This window comes from Chelon labrosus (genome assembly GCF_963514085.1).
Source record: "Chelon labrosus genome assembly, chromosome: 11".
NCBI lineage: Eukaryota > Metazoa > Chordata > Actinopteri > Mugiliformes > Mugilidae > Chelon > Chelon labrosus.
In genome coordinates, this window is record NC_140344.1 from 12,610,403 (window position 1) to 12,629,106 (window position 18,704).

Sequence of the window (18,704 nt, forward strand, 5' to 3'; positions counted from 1 at the left end):
AATCTTTATATTGATGGTAGTCTGATACATAGTTATAGTGATTTAATACATACAGTACATACAGTAAAGTAAACCTTAACCAAATTTAGAGGGACATTGCAAAGCCCTTAAAATGTAATAGATACTGTCTGATAAAATGAACGGTATGCAGCGGAATGATAAAACTGTACAACTCTGTCATACCAGATTATGGGTGGTATACTCTTTTACATTGCTGAGTTATGTTTTTCCTCTAGTACACACAGATTATCTACATGAAGCCACTCTCAGAGAAAGGAACAGAAAAAAAAAAGCCATTTCTGTGTCAAACAGAAGGTCGTCATCTTGCATGCATTACTTTAGAAGTAGTAAAAATGTAAAATTAGTGTTTGGAAGGGGGGAAAAAATCATAAACATCAACACCTGCATGCAGCAACAATGGTTATAATGTTAACAATTCCATATGATTATTTGAGTACCTCCTGACCTCACACCCACACACAATAAAATCATAAGGCATGCCTCATTTAACTCCTCAACAAACACACTTTAAATGGCAGATACATCCTATATAACAATGGAGTCCCGTCTTGTTTACCTTCATATGGTCATTACATGTGAAATGAGACCTGCCAGGAAAGAAAAAAATCAACCCATCAGTTCAGTGTGACAGTGTTAACAGCATATTGTTTGCGGCCACATGCCTGTATTACATATTTATAGTCAAAGACTTTCGCTCAATAATTGAATACTTACTCAGCAGACAAGCTGCTCAGTTTGTATTCCTCTGGCGCAGATTCTTGTCTTTGTGGTTGTTGGTTGAATTAGTTTTCCTTTAGCAGGAAATAAATGAAACATTCAGTTCTCATCTCAAATGAAACATGTACTGCACATATATATACACATATATACACATATACACACTCACGTGCTGAAACAGTTACTGATCTCAAATCACTGATTAGTTGAGTGGCTAAAAACAGTCTGATTAAATTCTATTAACTGTTAAATCATTGTAGCCACGTGTCAAATAAGAAAAAAGCCTGTCTCTATTTCAATACATCGTATACTGGATACTCTAGGAGTAACTATGCAAATTTAAGGATCATTTTCAGGCAAACTTATTAAATCAAGTGCGATTAAATGGATTTGGAAACAAGCCTTGATGAAAGCCATCAGGGTTTTTGTTTGAACATCCCTTTAACCACAAATGACAACAATACTTAGTTGAAGCTGCAGTGCGCAATAAACAGCTGATTACATGGAGAGCTACACAAAGCCTGCACCAGTTATAGATGTAATCCTGAGCATTATTTATATTCCTTAAAGTAGCACTTCAAGTTAAGCCGCCTATTAAACATTTATAAATGTCATACAAATAATTAAACACACTACAACGTCGTTGAAGTTCCCATGAAACGGTTAGTGGGCGAGAATACAGAGCGACAAGGCTGCCCTGGTCTCTGAAAACTTAAAAAGCTCAGTATGCTCATTTTGTTCAGTCCCACTGGCCTGAGCAGATACTGTTGAGCTCCTACATGCTGGAGATGCGAGCTGAAGCCAGCAGTGTTTACTGGCAAAAAAGAGACTCAGGGGGTGGGGACATGAAAAGTCAAGAAAGGATTTCATTGCACGTAAAATCTGTATATGCTCCAGGGTGCAGGGTGAGTCATCAACATTTCTAAACCACTTCCAGGAAACTCTAAAATACCATAAATAACATAAATAAAATGTCAACTTTGACAGATACTTGCATGTAGAGGACGTATAGCGCAAGATGAATCATATGAAGGAATGGTGAATTTGATTTCATGGGGACTTTAAAGTATTATAATTATAATGAATAATTCCGTCTTATTTTCACCCACTATTTTCTCACTACATTTTAATTTGTTACCTCTTTATATGCCAGATTTACAATTGCTAAAACAGATTCATTAATACTTACAAGCATGTTACAGTCTGCTTGAACATGCTGAATAGGGGGCTTAAAGTCAAGTATGGCCTTTTGTAGAGCATCATGAGAAGGGTTTTTCTAATCCTGACAATGTAACCAACTCATTAGTCACAAAAAAAGTGTCCTAACTTGACTATAAAACATTTCCCTGTGATTTATTGCACTTTGAAAACACTGGCACATGATGCTCACCATTTGAGAGATTTGGTGGCTACTTTACTCATCATGATAATCTACAACAAAACACACATTACTTTATCAAACAGAACAGATATAAAGGTAGCAAAGATGAAATGTTTGTACTTACACTGGTCCAGCTAAGTCATCATCTGAGGCAACAAGGGAAAATATGGAGAAATGAAGACCAAAAAAAATGAAACAAACGCAAGGAAGTTGCACACGTTGATGAGGTGACAAGTGTTTAGCTTGTAGCTGTGAGTGACTAACACCTGGCCCTGGACATGTTTATGGGAACATCTGTACTGTATGCGCTGACTGTGTTATGGAATGAAGATGCAGAAGTAGTGAACGGTACGTTGTCATGCTGAAGGAAAAACCACCTCAGGAGATCACTCAAACACACTGAATGTAGTTTAACACCACATTAAAATGCATGAGAAGGTGTGAACAGTTACATACAGGCAATATTCAAATAAAAAATAAAAAATAAAATACTGTTGTCATGCACAGACAAGCAGCGCCAACAAAGAACATCTGTTCATTCAAAGAGATTAGTAAGAAGCTGCCCCATCAATATCGTTCCTCTACTGAAGGAAACAATTCAACAGAAACGATTCATAAACAGAGAACGTGGTCAATTCTTGCATGCAGTCCGCTGCTGCAGTAATTATGCAAATATATAGTCCCATCGTTTTGGAAAATAAAACCTGAAAAAGCTGAAAATTCTGAGCTGCACTTGACACGAATGTCGAACACAGAGGAAGCTTAACAGAACTGTTTACTGTGCTGTGAAGTGGAAGAAGATGGGGCTGAATGCTTACTGGAATGCATGAGGCATGCAAAGTCTCACACTTACCACAAACATGGTTTGGGTTATGCAATTTGGAAAAAGGGGAGGACGGGAGATATTACAACAGTCTGTTAAAATATTCAATAGCCTGAACTAATTTAAAGTAAAATTAACAATTCACTCAAGAATTGGCTGCATGGTTCAACCTACGACCATTTTGTATTGTTATACAATGGCTACGAGGATTCCCAAGGTGACTTTAACACTCTGCAACGGTGCACTTTTGACAAAAATAAATTATAAATAAATAAATAAATTGTGATTACAATATATTCCTGTGCAAATACTGTAGTGAGATCAGCTCTGAGCTGTCAGTCATTCACTGCATGTTGCATCTAATCAGCATGTGACAACATCAAAGTTCTGTTTGAGAGGAAAAGGTCGCCTTAATACCATTAATGCATAATTTATCTTATAGCTACTCTCTAAAACAAAGTACTCAGTATTAGAAAATTGCAGAATGCCATACTAGGCTTGTATAGCTAAATGTGGTTTAAGGTTGGGGACACTACAAGGTCCCTGGACAGCCATTAATAATTGAAACCGTCCACCTCTGCGACACTGCAGTATCATATTACTCATGAATATTAAATGCTTGAAATTGTCCTGACAAGGTGCAACCTGCTGCAACAGTGTCTACGAATTTGGTCGACCTCGACGGACTAAATTATTGAATGCAGGCACAGCACAGAGTCAGATAACTCTACTGGTATTTCTGGTGAAGAAACACAACACCAACAAGGCTTTTGGATGTAAAATGAAAAGATCTGTACTAAATTCTCAGTAGAGATCATTATCAAACACAAACTTCTCAGCAGATGAATTGGGGATTTTAAAAAACAGTCTTAAGCACCATGGTTGGTGACTCACCGTCTTGTAAATCTTCTGGCTTCTTGCGCTTCTCATAAACGACGATGATGACAACCAGGATGATGATCTCAGCCAAAACCCCCAGAAGTGGCCATAAGGGGGCCAAGTGGCTACGAACCCTCAACACGGACGTCTCGTCATCGAAGCCAAAAGAGTTGTTGGCACTGCAGTGGTACTCGCCTGGATCTAGACTAATGTCCAGGTTCAGAATGTGGAGCTCGGTGTAGTTGTCTTTGCTGCTGACGAAGAAACGTTCGGTTGAGTTGTCGATTTCCTATCGTGAGACAAGAGAGAAATCCATGACATCAGAGTGTACATTTGATAGTAAGACAGACGCTGTGTTTACACCGACATAGTTTCTTTCATATTCTAGACCACAGGTGTCAAACATATGGCCCGCAGGCCAAAACCGGCCCACCAGAGGGTCTAATCTGGCCCACAGCATGAATTTGCAAAGTGCAAAAATCACATAGACTGCAATTTTTCAATGAAAATATCTGATATCCCTAATTTGTCCAATGTTTTAGTAAGAGAAGTGGACAGAACATGAACACTGAGATCCAGGACTAAACAGCAGACAGCAATGTACCCAGATTTCACTTACTTTTATTAAGAAATGTAATTTTTTTTCAAGGATAGTTTATTAAATGTAAACATTCCCCCAATTTACTTGTTCTTTTTTGCACTAAAACAAATGGAAATAATCTGGAGTTGTCATTACTTATAGGTTATTATGCTGTTATCTTACTGGTCCGGCCCGCTTGAGATCAAATTGGGCTGCATGTGGCCCCTGAACAAAAATGAGTTTGACACCCCTGTTCTAGACTATAGGGACTACTCCAGGAACATAAAAATGTTTCTGCTACCAACATTAAAACACTTCATGGGCTGGCTTTTCTTTATTTATTTACAATTTAATTGTTTAATTTACAATATAAATAGTTGAGAATTAAAAAAAAATCTTATTTCTAAAGGGGATTTTAACCTTTTAACCTTCTTCTAAACCAGTGCTCTCAATGTTTTCCTATTGCTAAGGCAGAAGAACTAGAAGATGGACTCAAATGAAATTGACCAGTTGCTGTATAAACCACACGTCATACTATCACAGTGTGACCGATTTGAAAAGCCAGAATGTAACTGTAAGTATATCAGGCTTCTGAATGTCGTTTTGTTACAAAACTAAATGCCATTTCTTGGCTACCACACTGCAATGGAAACAACTGTAGTAAATCCAGTGGTTAATCAACTATGTATACATATAAAATTGACATACCTTATAAATGCCATTCTCAACCTTGCGCCAGGTCCAGACCGGGTGAGGGTATCCCACAGACTTACAGTAAAGCAAAGCACGCTGGCCCTCATTCTTATTCTCACTGCGCTTGTGGCCTGTAATCTGGGGAGCAGCTAAAACAAAGAAACATCCACTGTTATGATAATTTTGTCTCTTTTTTTTTAGCTTTTCAAGTTGAAACAGAAAAGCTTTTAACATCAGTCACCACATCTTACAAAGGTCAGACCAAATAAATAATAATTAGAATATTAATTATTAACCATCTGATTAGTGATTAATATTTAGTACTTTTCAAGTGACCACATTCAACAGTTTGGACGATAAAAGCAAAACATATAATTTTCTTTAGAAAGAAGATTATTCAAAGAGATGCAAGTAAAAACATTAAAATAATCTGAATTGTTCTAATCCAGCTAAGTATTTCCCATTAAGTCTTTCAGGATCAGTCTCACTAATCTTTGTCTGAACAAGTGAAATTGATCTAATCTGTCAAGTGCGGGATTCAATGAAACATTAGGGTTGTGAATATTATTCTGTGGATTCTGTACATTATCAAACTCCCTGGAGATATATATATGTTCAATAATTCATGTGTTCATAATGTTCAATAAACTAATAAACCGACCATCCCAAAACCCAATTTGCCTCCATAGCGCTGCTTGTGTGACAGCAGAAATGACTGACCAGATTTTACTGTTAAGACCTAATCCCTTGCCATCAGACAAACAAGACACCATCTGCTGCCACTGAGTCGGCCATTGGCTGGATAGAGGTGTCAAGGGCGCTGGCTGCCCCTGAGCAGCGAGCAGAGCCGTTTGAAATCACAGGTCGTCACACGACAGGGCTGTTAGTGCTCAAGGCCATCTTTACTGGTGACATCTGCAATGTGGCCTTGAAAGAGCTTTGAAAGATGCCTGTAGCTCACAAATCAACACCTACATTTAACTTCGATGGTGGCGTTGGTGGGGGGAGCCATCTCGAAGGTATAGACGCACATGTACACTCCGGCGTCGTCCGCCCTAGCTCTGTTCATCCTGCAGATCAGAAACACGCCTCTCGTGAATCCACAGCAGAATGCTGAACTCTGCTCAAAAGGTGCACGGTTCTGCAGTGACTACGAACCTGTATTCAGTGTTCTTGTTCTCGCTGCGTGTTTCTGCAATCTCCAGCCCATTCTTCATCCAGTAGGTTTCCCGGTGGGAACCCTGAGAGCTTGTCAGGTTGCACTGCAGTGTGAGACTTTCACCTTCCGTGGTAAGCGTGACATGTTCAGTGGAAGCAATTGATGGCTCTGTAAGACAAAGGCACACCTCAGCTACAAGAAGTAGAGCTCGTTGTGGCTTGTTGGTCAAGATGATCATTAATTCTAAACAATTACACAGTGTTGTGATCACACCTGCAACGATTAAGTGTTTTTAGGTCACTTCTCCATAGCATTGGCAGATAATGCACAATTAAGAGCAAAAAATGTACATGTAATTTTGCAGCTAAGCCTACTTAAACTGATTCAGCTTTTATAACAGTATATAATTTAGAGCTGACACCAAATAACTTACCTTAAAAATACAATAAACTGCATAAATAACATACATTTGTATGAGCTTGAAATTCCACCTGTGGAAACTGTGCACACGTAGTAGCTTTTAGCTTCACTGGAGAGTCAGTATTCTGCTTAATCCTGATTATCTACATCTTGTTTGCACAAGTAGACGCCAGTGAATCTCTTAATCTGCAGTCACAGCCTCAAATGCACATATAAAGCTATGTATGTTTTTACTAATACTGTCACGTTATTGAGGATGGACATTTGGTACTTTTTGTTTATCTTGATTTCTCATTACAAAACTTTGGTCAATATCAACCAAAAAAGATTTGAGATTCAACACAGAGGCTCATTAAACAATCCTCCTCCCCCTCCTGAGTAAAGACCACAGAAGTTCAGTGCAAAATCGCAAAATCCAACATTTACAAAAATGTTTATGAGAATAATAGTTAGAGAAAGATTTCAATTATGGTAACAGATGAAGGGAAAGGAGCAGTAGGAAAAGAAAAATGAAGTACAGAGGAAATGAAGGAAAATTGGGCTCTAGTTTAAAGGATTAACTGATCTAAGGGATGTGCACAGTGACAAATACTAATTACATCTGCTTTATCTCCACTAAAAGATAAGACGAGAATGAGGAGGAGGTGTTTTTTCTTCATTTTCCAGGTCTGCAGGGGAGGATGGCACCTACTGAGTAAGCTAGCGGTCCTCTGGAGGGGTGTGAGGGAGGCTGAATCACTCGGGAACTGGGGGAGTGTCGCTCTACACTGACCACTCACTCTGCAGCACCGTTACAGTGGCCTGAGCACGGATCCAGGTGGTGGCCGGGTTTTGGTGGAGGTCATTGCGTCTCGGGTCATTGCTGGCTCTGCACTCGTAGGTGCCAGCGTCATCCAGTGTGAGACGCGAGACCCCCAGAGTGCTCACCGCGTTGACGCCATAGGCCGTGCTGATGGACACCCGCCGCTTACGGGCGCCGTCCCACAGCTGCCTGAAAGAGTCGGCTCGGTTGATCTCGGCGTACCACCACTGGATTTCAGGGGTGGGGTTACCTACCACGTCGCAGTAGAGCTCAAAGATGTCACCCGTGAGCTTAGTCTCAGAAAGAGGTGATTTCACAAAGCCCGCTGGTGGTGGTGGTAGTTTAAGTCCAGAGATAAGCCCCAAAAAAAAAAAAAAAAAAGGAAGGAAAACAGGTGCAGAATGGAAAAGCAAGAAAATCAAAGTCAAATCAAAAGACAAAAGAGTGTCAGGAATGGAAACACAAAAAATAACACTGTAAAATAATCAACAAGACAAATTATATGAAAATTAAAAAAAAAGAAAAACAAAATGATCATCAAGTCACTGGTCCCTTATTTCTAATAATCATTTAATTATAGTTAGTTCTGGTCTACAAGTTTGTGCATTCAAATTATATCTGCAAATAATTTTCTTAATCAAACTGTCTGCGATCACAATTTTCCCAGAGTTCAATGCAACGCAGAGACATTCGATGAAGGCAAACAGCGAAATCCACACCACACTGTCAGGAACAATGACAATGACCTCAGATCTGTCGGAGCCATTAACGCTACTATTCCTGGGAAGCTTTAATTCAATTCTGCTGGGACGTCCCTGCAAGGCTGAGCTCACTTCCATTTGTCCAATTAATGACATTGTATAAATTTGTGCCTGGCTCACACGGCACTCACATCCTAAAGTCCTCCACATGACCTTGTCATTTTCAGCACATTCTTTTTTTTTAGCGTAATGAAAACATCTTTAAAGCTCAAAGATGATTGTTTGCATAGTTATTTAATAAAGGGGACAGAAAATAACTGTTAATTTTACTGGATTGAAATATCTCTTACTATAACTGCATGCAATAAAAGTGCAATAATTGATCATGGCTGCAAAGCGGGATGAGGACAGGGGGGCGGGGGGCTTGTGGTCATAAAAATCGTCTATAGTGGCAAGTATGAGATTGAGAGAAGATTTATAGAAGCAGCAGCTCTGGGGAGCATGTGGGCGCATGGTGATAGACCCCCTCCGTTTCCATAGAAGCATTCTACGGCAACAAAGTAGGAAGAGGACGAGACAGCCAACCAGATCACGTTTTGTTTGTCCGGCTATAAAACCCACAACTGGTTCCGCAAGACCTCCACGTATATTGTGGCACATATAGATTCCTGTGTACAAAGAAAAAAAAAAAAAACACACGACGAGGACTGAAAACCAACGCCGCAGCTCTTGACACAGAAACGCTGGTAGACGGACCCTGCCCCCTCCGATAGGCCAGATGTGTCAAAAGTGCTGAGACAGTAGCACCGTCACCACACGCCTCTGTACTGCACACGCCTGAATGAAGAAGCTCGTGTCAAGTTGATGACAGTTTAGTTTAGACGTGTGGCTCCGTCTCCTGTCTCCTTTGTGAGAACTTTTTCATCAACTAATGATTGTTTTTCAATTAAATGTTTAATCTGTAGCCCTGCGATGGACTGGCGACCTGTCCAGGGTGTACCCCGCCTCTCGCCCGATGACAGCTGGGATAGGCTCCAGCAGACCCCCGCGACCCTTCACAGGACAAGCGGTTACAGAAGAAGAAGAACAGCTATTTCTATAGCTAGCTGGGGCACAATGACAAACGTTCGGGCCGGCTTCAGGGCTAGCAAACTCAAACATGAAAATTGGTTTTGTAACTTTACTCTTTTGATCAACGACTACTAAATAATTGACACATCCTTGCAGTTCTACTATAAAGGCTGAACAGTACTTCTTAATTTTTATGTTGTGATCACTATAAATTACTTTGATTAAGCTTAAATCACAAACATCTATTAACTGTCTCCAAAAGACAAAAACAGTGAAAAACAAGAAAACTATTTCTTTTTTTTCTTTTCTTTTATCGATCTTTTTATTCATTTTCTATTAATGCAGTAACTCTCACCAGCCTTAATGTCTTTGCTCTAATGAAGCATTTTTCTTTTACTGTATTTTAACTGTATCTACTCTGAATTTGGTCATACTTTTGTATATTCATTTTTTTTTTTTTTACTACTGGCCTACTACTACTGCTACTGCTACTGCTACTGCTACTACTGCTACTTGTTTGGATCTAAATGCCTATAGGATCATCTTATTTGTTTTGTATAGGTACTTTAAAAAAAAAAGGCAGAAGACAAAAAAGTCTAGAATTTGTTCTTTGTAAATATATTAGTTTGGGCATTTCAGTCAGAAAATAAAATAACATGCTACAAGTTGACAGATTTTAACCTCTTATGATAAAACAGTAAATCTTCACATTGGAGAAGCTGGAAAATAATAGTTATAGGTTGAGCGTGTATATAAGAACTCAGCTGATCATTAAATACGCTTTTGGCTGTTAGTATAATCTCTAGATGTTTTATCTGAAGAGAAAACGATTGTATAACTGCATCATAATTAAAGGCTGTATAGTACAGCTCTCACAATCTACCACATCAAACTCAGTGGGACACAAATCATTCTGCTTTATAATACGAATAAAGTACTGATGTTCAGTTTCCGTCTATGCTAATTTCTGGTTGACTGGTCAAAACTGCACAGCCTGACAACAGATGGCGTCCAGCAGTCATGAGTGTTACCTTGCAGATATTTTCTCTGCATCTTCAGATGAATCCATTTAAACTGAGGTGATATGAAGTAATCCTGGCAGCTGTCCCAGTTAATGTACCGACACATTTTAAACAGCTAGCTGGATGCTAGATTGAGATGATATCAGAACAGAAAAGAGGAGAACGAGTCCGCTTTAAATACATTCATGTGCGGTACATGCTACCCACTGTTCATGCAAAATGGTTTAAATATTTTCATATTCTGACGGTTTTTACAGTATTTTAACTAACATTTTAAAAGGAAACCTAAGATTATTTTATGTTTATGTTAAATATAAACAAACTAGAGCTATCTATTAATTAACCAATTCAAAGGAAATAGTCAGCACCGGGGTAGTGATCAATACCAATATCATTTAAATCATTTTCAAGCAAAAATACCAAACATTCATTGGTTCCAGCCTTTCAGTTGCAGGGGTTCATGCTTTTTTATTTTCCAAACATCTTTGGGGATTACAGAAGGGATCCAAATCCACGATTTGAATCATTAAATGAGACCTACGTAATCTCTGTTTTGTTTTGTTTTGTTTAGTTTTTTGGCATCTGAATGAGAAGAACCCTTAATTTCATTTTTAAAAACAGCTTCCTGGTTAAAGCCATCAACACACATCCACAATTATAATCTAATATTCCCGGGAATATCACATATGAGCAGCCATTACACAAATGGCTTCTGAGCTGTGGCTGGTGACAGTGCGTGTACCAGATTCAGCTGGACAACAACAACGAGGAAAATAAAAGACACGTATAAAGCGTGACAACCTTCTTTGAAAATCAGCAAAGATAAGAAGAGACCACACTTTCTATCTGCCCTATTTTTAAGCAAAAGTCCGGGCCTCATTTGCTCTGAGATGTTAAGAGTGGGTGTGCAGGATAGGAGGAGATGTGTAATGCAATCCTACACATGGTCCACTCCAGGGAAGGCCTCGTTCTCACACGGGGAAGCGGATGCGAGCCAGGCTGCACACTTACAGTCCTACACCTGCAGATACTCAGCTGACAGACGGTTACGCTGCCCTAATCCGTTTGGTGGGGGACGGGATTTATGAGCGAGGGGGGGGGGTCATTTGGACAAGTAGGACTGCGCTGAGAAATCAATGCCATTCTGCAGTGCAGTACATCTCGGGCGAAGAGTTAACAGATTCACTGTTGCAAGAGGACATTAAAGCCACGGTTCCCAGTGCAGCATCTCTGCACTAAAAATAGAAGCATGCAGCAAAACGGACTGAAGCTATTTACAGAGCGGCTCTGCTAAGTTCCTACATCTAATTACACAGGCCTACTACATGCTCGGCTGGTGCAGAGAATCATCTCACCCTACAGGAGTGTGATACACTGCTGGGCACTAAAAGCTGGATTCCTGAGCTTTACATGTCTGAACAGTGCCAGCATGTTGGTTGTGTGTATGAATGCATGGGAGTGCAAGAAAGCATGACAGATTTAAAACTTGAGTGTGTCACAGTGTCCCTGTGCACCTACTCCTAGCCCCCCCCCAGCCTAATGAGGTCCTCGCTGATTGAACGACTCCTGATTAGAGTCTGTATTCAGGTCCACACTTCAAAGGACATTTTAGGGACATCTCACAGCGCAGGCCTCCGTGTGGCCCACTTCAGCCCAACGAATACAGATTGTAGCCCATTAATGATTTATTGACCCTTCATCTCAAACGCTCAGGGAAACAAAACACAGCCTCCATCGACCGATGCGCGTTTCTCTTAAAGGAATTATCTAACGTGGATTGGATGAGTGGAGAGATACGGGGCTCTTAATAACAGAGACTTCAAAAATGCCCCAAAGTCGGACACTGCGGACGGACATCCATCCCTTTAAAGACGCATTCTTGCCGTGATGCGGGCTTTACGGTCGTTTATCTTCCACAAGGAGACCTCATTTCTTACCGTTCTGGGAAGAGACGGACTGCAGCATCAGCGCTCCAATTATCGCCACCGAGAAGGACATGACTGCAGCTCTTCGTTTGCCAGGTATCATCTTCGCAGAGGGTGGAGAGAAAATGCCGGTAGGCGAGCGCTAAGGTGACCTGAGCGGGATATGATGAGGCGGAGTGGATTCGCCGAGGCTCCCACCTCCAGACACTCCGGTCGTGTCACGCAGAAAGGGGACGTGTCGCTAGGTAGAGTAGCTCGAGCCCTCAGCGATACCGCTGGTTACCTGTGCTGCTCTGCCGTCCTCCCGGTACTGCAAGAGGATCCACCTTTTTTTTTTTTTTTTTTTTTTTTTTTTTTTTTTCCTACCTCCCGTGAAGTCTTAAATCCCGCGAGAACATGGCGGAGCGCAGAGACAAGCCGGTCTACGATATCCAATCACAAAGTGAAGAAATTAATTAGGGAAAAACAATGGACAAGATGGACGCTATTATTTTTCCTGCAGAGTTATTTCACTGTAGCCGTTTATCAGCTGGAGATACTAACCGGAATAACTGTACGAAATCACAGTGTCTAGCCAAAATAAACCCATTTCCCATCTTGTTTTGTTAACTAAACAGAGTATTGCTGCTATGGTCACCTTACATTTACTGATTTGGGACGTTGGTTAACATTTCTAATCATTCTGAACCTTTTAATTGGACGGTTGTCATCCAATCAGAAACGAGTATATGTCAGCCTTAGAAGCCTTGATGTAAATAGTAGCCTATTTAGTCGTGCAAGGCATTAATAGTAGGTCAAGCAGGCTGTCTAAGCCCTGACCAACAGCACCAAGGCTTTAAACAGACTTTTAATCCTATTTCTCTTAGAACAAATATAGGGTAACTGAAGACTCACACCTTTGACACTGTGGCACAATTCACTAGCTTATCTGCCGCACATCCTCACCAACACTGCCACCTAATAACTCTATTCCCTGTGCAATGGCCTTTTTATATGCAATGTCTGTATCAGAATTGAATATTAAAACCTTGAAATCTCGAAACCTTGTCCTGCTTACACCAGCAACAAGCTTTGGGCTACATGTTCTCGATGTGTTGCCTGCCACCAACACCAACTGGACCCACAAAATAAATAGATTGAAAAAAGATTTTTAAAAGTGAAATGTGGACATTGATCTTATACAAGATACAAGATCTTGGTGAAAAATTAATGCAACACAGTAAATCTTGTGACACTGCAGAAGCTTATCGAAACCACAGTGAATGCGTGCTGTAATGCGTGACTCTTTTTTTTTTTTTTTTTTTTTGGCCAGCCAATGTATATTATTATACAATTTCTAAACCTTCATTGGAATCCAGCTATGTTTAATTAAATTGATTGGACTTAATTAGTAAAGGCACACCTGTCTACATAAGACCTTACAGCTCACAGTGTATGTCAGAGCAAATGAGAATCATGAGGTCGAAGAAACTTCCCGAAGAGCTCAGAAACAGAATTGTGGCAAGGCTGTGTAAAAAAAATATACAGTAGTAGCAGCAGTGACCACAATCCAGTTGTGTCCTCACAGGGAGGTGTTGTAATGCATAGTAGTTCCACATATCTTGCATGGACCAGGAATTAAGTTTGTATGGTACTAATAGAATAGGAACCATTTTTTATTGCGAGTATCTTGGCAGAATTTGGATGCCTTTTCTAAACACAATGAATGCAAGGAATGCAAACAGTTTCAGAGAGGACTGTGTTAAAAACAGAAATGTGCAAATGTGCAGCAGCGGTGGAACTTGAATGCATTTATTCATGTTACCAATTTACTAGACATTAATTTAATTTAACACTACTTTATACTGGTTCTCTAGTATATTTGATAAGTTATTGTAATTTTCAGATTGTACATTTCACATTTGTTCAGGGGTTTTCCACATAAAGCTAGTGTATCATATGAATATTTTTTTTTATATTTAAAGTAATGCATCAGTAACACTAAACCAGGACGATACTGTAAATAACAGTGATGCAGTGGTTAGCACTGTAAGCATTCAAACATGTGTGGAGTTCACATGTTCTCCCTATTCTCTGATTGCTCTGGTTTCCCTCCACAGACCAACAATATGTATGTTAAGTTAATTGTGAATTTAAACTGGCTAAAGGTGTGGATGTGAGTGGTTGTTTGTCTCTGCCTCTCTTCAAAATAAGTACTAGTCTTTTAATTTTGTCTTCTTTTAAATGCATAGTTTAATAAAAATTTGATTACAGGATCTGAGTTTTTCTTAAGCATCATTGCAGCTTTGAGTTAACAAAATCAGACATCACTGGTGTGAGAAGAACAGGATCAGATATTTATGTAGAGTTGGTCTTACATTTATTGCCATCTAGTGTCAAGTGAGCGCATGCAGCCTAAAGTGACTTGTTCATTAAACAGAGCAGTGTGAGTAGTACTGTTTTTCAAATTCTATAAAGCAGAAAACAGTTCAAATAAAACTCAGGTAGCATTGCCTCCCATAAGGAAATGTAAATGGTATGTTTTCCTAGAATTAACACTAAAATTTATTTTCAAATTGATCGTTCAACAGTTTTCAAGTTTTCCATTGTCCCATCTCATACACTCGTCTATGAGTCATTGAAACTGGGGCATAGTGTACTGACAGTGCTGTATACTAGATAAGCATGACAGACTGAAGAAAATACAATTTGTTACAGGATTGTCTTCTCATTCTTTATGGTTTAATAATGGTGGTATCTAATCCGTCATTGCGTTGATACATTATTCTTCCAAAAAGATTAACTGCGTTATCGACTTTAACAACATGCTGGGTTAATGTTTTATAATGCGAGGATTCCTTTAGTGTCACTCGTGTTTCACCTTTTTCCCAACAAAAATCATTCTCCATAGTAATCTTACAACTGAAAAGAAGATGAATGTTATAAGCAAAACTACTGTCAGCAAAGTTGCAATGACATCCACAGAGTTGTACACGAACCAAGACATTTTGTGGGCTTGTGTCTGCAGATGACGGGCTCCTTTATGTCTCATGACATATTCTATCCAAAACATTGCCTGATCCAGAGGTTTCATGGGCTGATCTCTGTGCAGCCTTGAGAGTGTCTGCATCGCATCTTTGTAAGAGGAATTGTAAAGAACAGTCGTCAGTGCCTCTGTAAAGATGTGTCTATCGAGCGTTGCGATATCCACGATCACGGCTCCTCCCTTTGCTCGGACTCTGGAGAGATTATCAGGCTGATCAAAGAATAAGGGAAGTCCAACTACAGGAACCCCGTGGTGGATTGCTTCCTGGACTCCGTTGGTGCCTCCGTGGGCCACAAACAGTCTTATTTTAGGATGTCCTAAGAGGTCGTTTTGTGGAAGCCATTTGACCAGCAATGTGTTGTTGCCCAGGTTGGTTGGCCTTTGTCCCATATACCTCCATATAACCTTTTGAGGAAGCTGAGCAAAGGCTGCTGCAATTTCCTCAGCGATGCGTTGAGGAAGCTTTCCAATTAAAGTTCCTAGAGTCATTATAATGAACCCATGTTCTCCAGAGCTCTGGACAAACTCCTCCAGGTCAGCAGGGAGAGGCTTTGCAGGCTTGCACTGAAATCCACCCATATAGACAATATTTGGCATTGTTGGACGTGGAAATTCAAAAATGAAATCATTTCTCATGAGCCATATATCAGCCTCCAGGAAAAACGTTGAATAATCCACATCAGAGCCAAAGAAGCGTCTAACCACTGGTTTGTAGTGAGGTTCGGTGATGCTTGACAGTGTGTACATCCCAATGAAATAACTCAAAACATTCTTTAGTCTTTGAGGGAAGGTCATCTTATCTGTCAACTCTGTCGCAGTGTAAGGAATGTATGCCAGAGGTGAGGGGGCAATAACGAAGTGAGCTTCACCTTGAATGGTCCACCTGACATTGAAAACCAGAGGGACTTGGAGCCGACGTGCCAACATCGCCCCTCCGCCGATGCCCGGGTCAGTCAGAACCACGTCATATTTGGCAGCATGGAAAGACTGCATCAGGTTTTCATCTTCAAACATCTGAACTATTATTTCACTCACTTTTTCATGAAAGTGACTGAACTGCTTTAAGAGCACCCGCTCCACCTGAATACGAGTCCAGACACGAGACCAGAAAGACGTATGGTCAGCCTGAAGAAGGATCTCCAGTTGCAGAGACAAAAACTTTTCAAAGTTCTGTTCAAATTCTCCATGGGAGGGAAGAGTGACAGAGGTGTAGAAAGGAGACTTTTCACTGATGTACCAGCTGTCGGACGGTCGGATTACGGTGATATTGTGGCCTTTGGCATGCAGTTCCTCTATGAGCACTTTCATGTTTACCCAATGGCTTCCATCCAATGGGAACACCAGTACCTTTCCTCCTGATGCACTGGGTAGATGAACCAACAGTAGAGTAAAGGTCATCAAAGACAAACAAGGAGTCTTCATGTTGACCTCAGGTACCTTTAAAAAACACACAAACACAAGTCATAGTCAGATGACATATGACATAGAACTTGTAATTCCATGTGGCACTGTCTCTAATCCACCATTTATCTGCAAATATTTTACTACATTATTTATCACCAGTAGTTACATGTAGGAGCTCTTGCCCTACGAGTTGTTAGTAGTTTGTCCATATACATTCTTAACCTCCCATAACTAGATTATCTAACTACATTAAAAAATAGGTAAAACACTTACAACAATAAAGTGCTGATTACACATCACAAATTAACAGAGTGAGTCACAGGGAGCATTTTACTGCAGTGTAATTAATATAGGCATTTTACGTTTTATTCTTAACGCAAACTTTGTTCTTTTTTCCTAACGTGATTTTGAACAGAATACTTTTATATAATAGTTCAAGTGTGTTTTTCTCGCACGCTGCACTTGTAAATGCTCCCGACTGTAAACAATATAAAAATAATAATTAATCCAAATGCAAACAGAAGAGTCACACAAACCTCAAATCGTTTTTGAAGCTACATTATATTTATGATATTTCTGCTCCACTGCAATTCAGTAGCAGATATTGTGCTACAGTATTATTATTGTTAGGGGCCCACGCCATGTTTGAGTGATTTTTCTTCTAACGCTCTCTGAACGTTTCATAGAAATAAGTGACTGAGGTCAAAAGGAGACAAATGATCCAATATTTCTCCAGAAACACCAAAGATTATGAATTCTATACAGGACAAGTGCAACAAAACAGAGAATGAAATAATGGGTCAATGCAAGTTGACTGAAATGACTTTTAAAAACCTTATGGTCTGTTAAACTTGCACAGGAAACTGCACACATTTCATGGCTGTTATTTCTTTACCGATGTTGAAGAATTGTACGCATTATGATTAAGGTAATAATAATTCTTACCCAAATCCACCACTCCAGGATACCCAACTTCTTCAGCTGTACTTGAGGAGTCACTGATAGTCAGTAAGATTTCACACTGTTTTGAACGCATCTCGTAGTCCATCCTTCAAAGTTATTCAGTTACATGCCAGCTCGATAAGGGTCCCATTGTATAACGAATATACTGCACATGGAACCGCTGCCACAAGAGTTCATTTAAGGTGCAAACACAACAACATTATCTGTTGTGCCATCTAGTGTCAAGTTAGTGCTTCACTTTGAATGGCTTGTGATTGTTTACCACAGAGCAGAATGTACTGACAACTACTCCATATAATTTTTCATCCATTCACTCATCTTCTGTAACCGCTTGTCCTGTGAAGGGTCGCGGGGGGGCTGGAGCCTATCCCAGCTGTCATTAGGCGAGAAGCGGGGTACACCCTGGACGGGTCTCCAGTCTGCCACAGGACTAACACAAAGACAGACAACCATTCACACTCACATGCACAAACAATTTTTCAAACCCCATTAAATAATTTACGTTTTCACAAAAAGCAGAGACACATAGAAAACCTACTGCTCCAGAAAAACCTGAAACCTTGTCCTGCATAGTCTGATAAATAGTCATTATAAATGGTAGAACAGCAGCACTATAAAGATTACTGATTAATCCGCAGGTATCATGTTAGTGGCAACAAACTCATTGCAAGCATGTTGCTTTCACATGACACTCTGAACTCTATCCTTTCTGGACTGTAAAGACATATATCTACAGACTCCGAAAACTTTATTTGTCCCCGGGGGGCAATTTAAGACACATGTGAGCAGCATGACGTAGTAAACAAGACACTTTTATAGAAACAAGAAGAAAAAATAGAACAATACACAATATATACGAAGAGAGAGGATGTAATAGAGGATGTAAACATGTGTGCTACTTGCATATCCACTGTACATAGGTGAAAAACATAGCATTGTATCAGTAAACAATGAATGGGTTGGGTCTTCAGCACAGGCAAGACTTTGTACAATGGCCCCGAGAGCTCAGCAATATGCAGCTTAAGAGAACACAGACAAAACACAAGAAAACCAAGAGAGGACATTTGTGGATTCGCCGAGGCAGTTTGAAAAAAACAAAACAAAAAACAGGACACCTG

At 40.0% G+C, this 18,704-nt stretch overlaps 2 protein-coding genes across 2 annotated transcripts; both read right to left on the minus strand.

Moving 5' to 3' along the window:
• Window positions 1–754: 754 nt before the first annotated feature.
• Window positions 755–12,456, minus strand: LOC311496017 (neuroplastin-like). Its single transcript, XM_084555742.1, has 9 exons — window positions 12,207–12,456; window positions 7,453–7,800; window positions 6,253–6,421; window positions 6,070–6,164; window positions 5,110–5,243; window positions 3,837–4,110; window positions 2,244–2,265; window positions 2,129–2,169; window positions 755–812 (listed from the first exon to the last, which is right to left on the minus strand). Exons 1-8 carry the CDS (start codon window positions 12,295–12,297, stop codon window positions 2,160–2,162), a joined length of 1,143 nt encoding a protein of 380 aa, XP_084411868.1. The 5' UTR covers window positions 12,298–12,456; the 3' UTR covers window positions 755–812; window positions 2,129–2,159.
• Window positions 12,457–14,172: 1,716 nt separating this feature from the next.
• LOC311496101 (UDP-glucuronosyltransferase 2C1-like) lies at window positions 14,173–17,194 on the minus strand. The gene has a single exon (XM_084555846.1). It carries the CDS (start codon window positions 16,639–16,641, stop codon window positions 15,040–15,042), a length of 1,602 nt encoding a protein of 533 aa, XP_084411972.1. The 5' UTR covers window positions 16,642–17,194; the 3' UTR covers window positions 14,173–15,039.
• Window positions 17,195–18,704: the final 1,510 nt, after the last annotated feature.